This window comes from Desmodus rotundus, chromosome 12 (assembly GCF_022682495.2).
Source record: "Desmodus rotundus isolate HL8 chromosome 12, HLdesRot8A.1, whole genome shotgun sequence".
Classification (NCBI taxonomy): domain Eukaryota; kingdom Metazoa; phylum Chordata; class Mammalia; order Chiroptera; family Phyllostomidae; genus Desmodus; species Desmodus rotundus.
The window spans coordinates 81,269,444-81,277,631 of record NC_071398.1 but is presented as its reverse complement, the minus strand read 5'-3'; the positions used below and the strand labels follow the sequence as shown (position 1 = coordinate 81,277,631).

General features: G+C 37.9%; 1 protein-coding gene across 1 annotated transcript; it reads right to left on the bottom strand.

Annotated features, from left to right (window-relative positions):
• Positions 1–228: 228 nt before the first annotated feature.
• On the bottom strand, positions 229–6,954 carry LOC112296220 (apolipoprotein R). The gene is made up of 4 exons (XM_024551084.4): positions 6,729–6,954; positions 3,159–3,329; positions 1,212–1,387; positions 229–661 (listed from the first exon to the last, which is right to left on the bottom strand). The coding sequence occupies exons 1-4, from the start codon at positions 6,850–6,852 to the stop codon at positions 527–529; spliced, it is 606 nt and encodes a 201-aa protein (XP_024406852.3). The 5' UTR covers positions 6,853–6,954; the 3' UTR covers positions 229–526.
• Positions 6,955–8,188: the final 1,234 nt, after the last annotated feature.

Below are 8,188 nucleotides of genomic sequence, written 5' to 3'. Positions count from 1 at the left end.
TAGGGAGAGAAAGGCAAGGACTTGGAGGAAGATGTCATGTTTGACCTGGGCATTGAATAAGCAGCGAAGGTGTAGGGTAAAGACACCTCAGACAGGCACACGTGTGTATATTCAAGGACCAAATATACCCTGAAATATGGTAAAAGAGAAAAGAACATTAATTAGAGAAGCATTAGGAAGTGATTTATATAGGACCCTAATATTTCATTACACCGGAATCAAATTGGAAACAAAGACACTGGATTTTTGACAGGTAATTATTTATTTCTGCCATTCTACCAAATCTACAAAAGCAGAAGCTTAATCTGAGCTGAGATATAAATTATCAATAGTTCCACATTATTGGTGTCAGTAAGAGTCTCCTAACACAGGTGATTTTTTTTCAGTAAATAATAGTGCTTAAGAAATAGTAGAGCTGCTAATAAGAAAAATGTACTTAATACTTCATTTGGTGGGGTGGGTAGGGTGTGGAATGAGTGAGGGGAAATGGATGCAATGATTTCTAACTGATGTTCCTTTTTGAGTCTTAGTCCTGTTTCAGTTGCTTAATCTCCAGAGACAGTTTGTACACCTCCAGGGCCATTTTCACATCCTCTGGGTTTGGGAGACACTGCAAGAGTTTGCTGCCTTCTACCACTTGTTCACAGCCGTTATGGACTTCCTAAAAGAGATAAAAGGATGGATTTTGAGAGGCTTCTCTCCAAACTGTAAAGGTGGAAGAGTCCTTCAGGATGCCTCACTGATGACAGCAAAATTGGAGTATTGAGACCCTACTCAGGACTGACGGAAAAAATTCAAGATACTTTGTGTCCCAGCAAAATGCTCACCCTAGGGTCCAGACCAATGTGCTGCCAAGCACACCCAGGGGGCCTCTCCTGGGAAAACTGAAGAGAGGTTTTGATGGCTATGCAGAAGCTTAGCACTTGTGATGGAAAACACAGGGCTGGGGCCACGTTACCTGGATCTTTGGAATTCTCCCCTCTTATCTAGAGGCTTTGTTCTTTTTGCTATTAAATGAGAGAATGAGAAATTGCCTTAATGAACTCACCCAGTGCTTTGAGGATGAAATTACTGATTCCAAAGTGATTTAAACAACACAGAAATGAGTCCTGACAAAAGTCACATATCATCAGTGTTGGTTGGGACAGAGCTCTGGAGCAGGCTGCCATTTTTAGAATGTGATATAATACCTTGAAGTGTGTGCCACTTACCCACTTACATGTGGGAACCTCTGGGTACCAGGTTCTGTTTTCTGAGCAAGTGATATTTTGATTGTTGACAATACCATAGCCAGTGTCACACTGGATGGTGACATTTTCAAGCTCAATGTACAGATCCTTATCCACAGACAGATTTCCATTTTCTATCTCTGGTTTCAGACACAGAGCTGTTATGGAAACACAATTTTGATCATCTTGTGATTCTCAGATTAAGATCTTACAATAGTAGAGAATACTGAGGGGTGAAAAACACTAGTAAATTAGACCTGTGTAATGAAAGTTGTTCTTCACCTCTATTTATTATATTATTCTAACAATAAAATCAATACTAATAATTTACATACTACTATCAACGTAAAACAATATTATAACACTAGTATTATCTCCATTTTGTTAGAGAGAAAAATTAGGTACAGGTAGTTTACGTGACTTGACGCAGGTTGAAGCTTTTAGGTGGCAAATTATGATATAAACCTAAGTATTGCAGTCCTATAATCTGAGTTTTCAAAGTTACTGTATCTCAAAACCTTACTTACTCTTTGCATAATTCTCAGTATATAATTCTAAGTTGCATACCCTTAACATCTTCCTATATTAAGTGGAGACAATGGAGAGAAATGAGCTCCTTCAGTTGCTATTTACAGTGAGATTTAAAAAACAAAAGGCAATCTTAACCTTAGTGGTCAACCAGAAATCTTGTATCAGGTCAACTTCGTAATGAAAAGATGGTGGCAGAAACAGAAACATATGTAGACACTTGAATTATGACAAAGGTAGCACTGCAGAGGAGTGTGGAAACTATGGTCCATTTAATGAGTGGTACAGGGTTCATTGATTATTCATTGGGGAAAAATAAATGTTGACTTCTACTTTCCACCATGAACCCAGAGAAATTCCAAGTTCACTGGTTATATCAATGTGAAAGGTAAAACAACAGAGGTCTGGAAGATAACATAGGTGAATATATTTTTGTGACCTTGTTGTAGGCAAATATTTCTTAAACTGGACACAAAAAGCTCCAATGTTGAGAAAAAGATTGATAAGTAGAATTAAACTGAAATGTAGAACTTCTGTTTATCAAAACTAGAACACTTAGATACTACTGGTGGAAATGTAAATTGTTGTACTTATGAACAAGATTTAGTATCATCTACTAAAATGAATAAGTGCATACTCTATGAAATGGTAATTCTACTCCTAAGTTTATTCCTATCAGGAATGTTGACACATTTGTACCAATGAACATGCACATAAGAGTACTATTCATAATAGCTTAAAATATTAAAAAGTTCAAACTTTTATAAGATACATAAAATGTACTATATTTATCCAAAGGAATATTATACAGCAATGAAAAAGAATAAACTATCATTACTTGTAAGAACATAGATGATTTTCTAAAACATACTGTTAAGAAGCCAGGCACAATAGAGTATGTATATGATTTTCTTTATATGAAGTTAAAAGGTTGGCAAAATTAATCTATGGTGTTAGAATAGAGACCTCCTTTGGGGAGTAAATGGGAGAGGACATGTGGAACATTTCTAGGGTGTTGGTAATGGCAGTGCTTCTTGACCTGAGTGGTAGTTTCATGGGTTGACTCACATTGTGGTAATCATTGACCTGTGCACCTAAGATTTGTGTACAGTTCCGTAGTATGTTATATTTAAATTAAAACTTTTATTAAAACAAAGCAAAAAGTGGCCCTGTAGATTACCTTTGAAAACATACATGTTAGTAACAGTTGGATTAACTGGGTGATGGTTCACACTTTAAAAATATTCTACTGTATGTGTGTATTAACATTAACTACATGAAATGAATAAATAAATAAAATACAAAGTTCTAAGTGATGCTTCTGGCTGGAAGGAGACTTTACTATAACTTTCATGTTGGTTCTATCTTCTCAGCAAGAGCAATCAGTAAAGTTGGAATTACCTTTACATTTAGGGGCTGGAGATGACCATTGTGAATTTCTGCAGGTGATTTTGGGGTCTCCAACCAGAACATATCCTTCATCACATTCATAGAGCACCACAGTTGTAAAGGAAAAGAACGCACTCATGTCCTGATGGGATCCATGCGCAATTCTAGGAGGGTTACTGCAATCTTGAATGGTGAAGGAAAAAGGTGGAAGAGAATGAGCTAGAGTTTAATTTAATTAACAATTCAGATTGAGGGACTCCTCTCATTTGATAGAACTAACTCATTAAATTATAATGCTGAGGTGTATTTCATTTCCTTGACAAAATCACTAGGAATGATTTGTTGAGTTCTTCACCATTGTGTTAATCATTTTATATATATTATACCACTTAACCCTCACATTCATGCTTTGAGGCAGTATTATCACCATGTCCATTCTAGAGAAAAGAAAACACAACATTAAAGGGGTAAAATATTCTACATAAGTGCTAGTGACATGAATAAAACTTAGGGATTAGAACAATATTCTTCTTGGTACTTTCAATGTAAAGTAATACCCCATAATTAAAGAAGTAAGTGGCTCAGAGCCAGTTTAAGTTAAATTTTTAAAAGAATAATAGTTGGAGAAGTATTTTTATAAAGCTTTTGATATCCTGTGAACACCGCCCCTGACCCCAGATGAGTCTGATGTGTGTGTGTTTCTCCCTCATTGAGAGAGGGGTTGTGAAAGCCTGATATGTCTCCTTTCAGTTTGAAGGGAACACTGGACAAGCTGTCTGGTGGCTCTGATGATAAGAGCAAAGAAGGACAGATTGTTGCTGCTTTGAGAATGACCTGTATTCCTGACATTATTCAGAACAGAGCATGAGTGAGGACTTCCCGTGGATTAGAGATGGGCTACTTTTAGAAAGACAGCCATGGTGGAGTTGTGTTCAGGACTATCCAAAGGACCACCAAAGGTGAGAAGAAGGCCTGAGTTTAAAAAAAAAAAAAAAGCTCTAGGAGTCACCCAATATCTGAGAGTAAGTGATCAACCAGAGTCAGAGATGGGTTCGACCACATCCCAAGAACTGCAGTTAGGATATCCTCAGTGATGACAAAGTACCCACAAAAACAAGCAAACTCACATGAGGGAGAACAAGCTTTCAACACTTGCAAGGCCCAGAATCAGCTCAGGACAAGCACTGTTTCTCTCATCTCTGCTCCTCCCAAAGCTTCAACTCTGGGAGGTTCAGAAAGCATGGTAACAGCAATTCCAAGGTAAATTCTGTTTAATTCACTTGTGTATAAGTCAACAGCTTCCACATAGCCTTTTCTGAACCTCAGATTAAGTACCTTCATACAAATATAGAAAATAACTTAATTTTTATGAATAAACATATATATGGAGTTCTGTACTAGGCTTTTCAGGTAATATGAAGGGCCATACTTGCAATCTACTTCGGAAGATAAGATAGAGCTATTTAAATAGTTATACCACAACACCAGCCACACAAGTTCTGAAGAGTAGGACAGGAAAAGAGTTCTATAGGGGTATCGGGGCAGGCATCCAGGAATAAGTCGGAGAAACATCTTGAAGGAAGGTAGAAGTTGAGTAGCTGATGAGATAGTAGAGTCAGATCAACACTGAGGCCATGAGCAAAGTCTCTGGAATCAGAAGATTGTTACTGAGAAGTAAAGGGGAAGCAGAGTCAGAAAGGGAGATACAGGTCAAAGTTGACAGACATTAAATGCCATTTCAGAGGGTTGAGGCCATAGATAATGGGAAGATTTGAAAGAACTGAAGAAAAAGAAACAAGGAAACAGAAATATGAAGACATAATAGAAAGATGTTAAACTCAATAAGGCCTCCTTCTGCTACCTCAGACTCTAAGAGAGGAGAATTCAGAGACAGCGTTGGAGACCTGAAAATTCTGAGAACGTTCTTTATACACTGATTGTATAATCTAAGCTAGTACAGTTCCGCAATCTAATGTGAAAATTCACCTTCCAAATAGAAATTCTTCCTTAATACACAAACCCAGGCTTTCCCCCTCATCACTCTCACTGATAGAGAAAGCGTGACCTCCTCACTTTTGAATCAATCTGCTAGCCTACATAACAGCGTTCGACTATTACTTTAGGGTCAGGATTTTCCCCTCTAAGCTGTCCTAAATCCTACGTTTTTATGCCATAATAGCTGTTTTCAGGAAGTATGCATAAAAGTGTCTTTATTATGAAAATTAGCTTTCTCATGTAAAAAATGTTAGCTAGCACAAGAGAAAAATAGTTTGCTTAAAGGTCATTTCCATTAAAAAGATATAACGACAAATTAATTTCCATAACAACAGATCTTCAACCAGTTCTGGTTAAGTTCTCCCAAACCCTTTTATTGTCTCCTTTGTTTGTAAAAACTTTTCTACATTTCAATAACAATGCTTTATATTTATGTAATGGCTTATAGTTTTTGAAGTGCCCTATCCACATTTTACTCCAGAAAATTTACTGTCTGTGAGAGCAGACAGTGTCTTTGCTTTACTGATTTTTTCCCAGTCAATCACTACCTAAGATTGTAGATGGCATAATTAACCTCTTTGGAAAGTAAACGTGTTTTAAGCATTTGGGAACATTTAAATGTAAGAAATTGACTTGAAAATTAAAGATTATTTCTTGCTGAAGCACCTCACAAGGATTTTTACCTACCAACACAATTATTCTAGACATAATAACAGCCTCTATCTAGAACTTCTTTTCTATTTTAAAATATTCATTTTTATTAATAACATAGTTCATTGTACTCTTTCAGAAAGGTTATATACCTCATACTTGTAAGAATGACTATCACCAATAAATCAACAGACAAGTGCTGACGAGGACGTGGAGAAAGGGGAACCCTCATGCACTGTTGGGGGAATGCAACTTGGTGCAGCCACTGTGGAAGGCAATATGGAGATACTTCAAAAATTAAAAATGGATCTGCCTTTTGACTCAGTAATCTCACTTCTGGAAATATATCCAAAGGAACCCAAAACACTAATTCAAAAGAACATAAGCACCACTATGTTCACTGCAGCATTATTTACAATCGCCAAGATGTGGAAGCAGCCCAAGTGTCCATCAGTAGGTGAGTGGATGAAACAACTATGGAACATTTACACAATGGAATAGTACTTGGCTGTAAAAAAGAAGAAAATGTTACCCTTTGTGACAGTATGATTGAATTATGCTCAGTGAAATAAGCCAATCAGAGAAAGACAAATACCAAGTGATTTCACTCATATGTGGAATCTAATAAACAAACTGAACTAACAAGAGACAGACTCATAGAGAGCAGGATGACAGCTATGGGGAGGGGCAGGTTAGGGAGTGGAGAGATTGAGCAAAAAGGAAAAAGGACTCATAAACATTGACAACAGTGTGGTGATTGAAGGGGAAGGGGGTATAAGGGGACTAAATGGTAACGGAAAAAATACAACAAAAAATTTTAAAAAATAAAGGATTAAACATTACCACCATTTGATTACATTTGATGAGTTATTGATTGGCATTTTTCTCTATATCTTAGAAAAATGACCTCCTTTCCCCCATAACCACTGTACTTACCGCACAGACCAGAGGGGCACAGCAGTAAGGTCAAAATGCCAAGGAAGTACAGGGCTTGGAGAACGCTCTGCAACTTGGAGGACATGGCCCAGAGTCTCAGAGGTGCCACAGTGGGGCTCTGCATTCTCAACGCCTTGAATAAAAATGAAGGAAAGTTCAGTAACAGTTGAAACAATTCCTAAGCCAAGCAACTCAGCCTTGGCAAAGTCCCAGCACTGTGTCACTAAAGAGGAGGGGCTATGGGAGTGACTAGACCACGTGCTAAGCACAGATCTGTCAGGCCAAGCTGATATGGTTCTCTTCTTGGAAAGAAGAGTCTTGGGCCCTCTGGGTTCTGTACCTATTTACTATTGGAAAGTCAGGACTTTGTTGCTGTTCAATGGCACATGTAATGAGTTTCTTTCTGCATAACTCCTCTCTGAGTAAACAAAGGCAAAAGGTACAAGGGTTACAGGGCCTGCTGCACAGGGTATGTGGTAGGCTCTCCAGGAATGACAAATCATAGCATGAAAGAAAATAAAATGTCTGAAAAAGAGTACTTGTCCAGGAAAGTGGTTCTTCAATTTGGAGGTATGAATCACTCATAGAATAACTTTTTTTAAAAGATTTTATTTATTTTTAAAAAAATTTTTATTGTTATTCAATTACAGTTGTCTGCATTTTCTTCCCATCCCTCCATCCCACCCCAGCCAATCCCACCTCTCTCCCCCAGCTCTACCCTCCCCTTTGATTTTGTCCATGTGTCCTTTATAGTAGCTCCTGAAAACCCCTGTCCCCACTCCCCTCTGGCTATTGTTACATTGTTTTTAATTTCAATGTCTCTGGTGATATATTCTTTGCTTTTTTCTTTTGTTGATTATGTTCCAGTTAAAGGTGAGATCATATGGTACTTGTCCCTCACTGCCTGGCTCATTTCACTTAGAATAATGCTCTCCAGTTCCATCCATGCTGTCGCAAAGGATATAAGCTCCTTCTTTCTCTCTGCTGTGTAGAATTCCATTGTGTAAAGGTACCATAGTTTTTTGATCCACTCATTTGCTGATGGGCACTTCGGTTGCCTCCAGTACTTGGCTATTGTAGATTGTGCTGCTATGAACATTGGGGTGCATAGGTTCTTTTGGATTGGTGTTTCACAGTTCTTAGGGTATAGTCCCAGCAGCGGAATTGCTGGGTCAAAGGGCAGTTCCATTTTTAGTTTTCTGAGGAAATTCCATACTGTTTTCCACAGTGGCCTCACCCCAGCTGCAGCAATTTCGAGAAAGAACAAAGCAGATCACAAGACCTGATATCAAACTGTGTTACAAGGCCACTGTAATCAAAACAGCCTGGTACTGGCATAAAAACAGGCACATAGACCAATGGAACAGAACAGAGAGCCCAGAAATAAACCCAAGTCTTTACGGTCAATTAATATTTGACAAAGGAGGCAGGAGCATAAAATGGAGCATAAATAGCCTTTT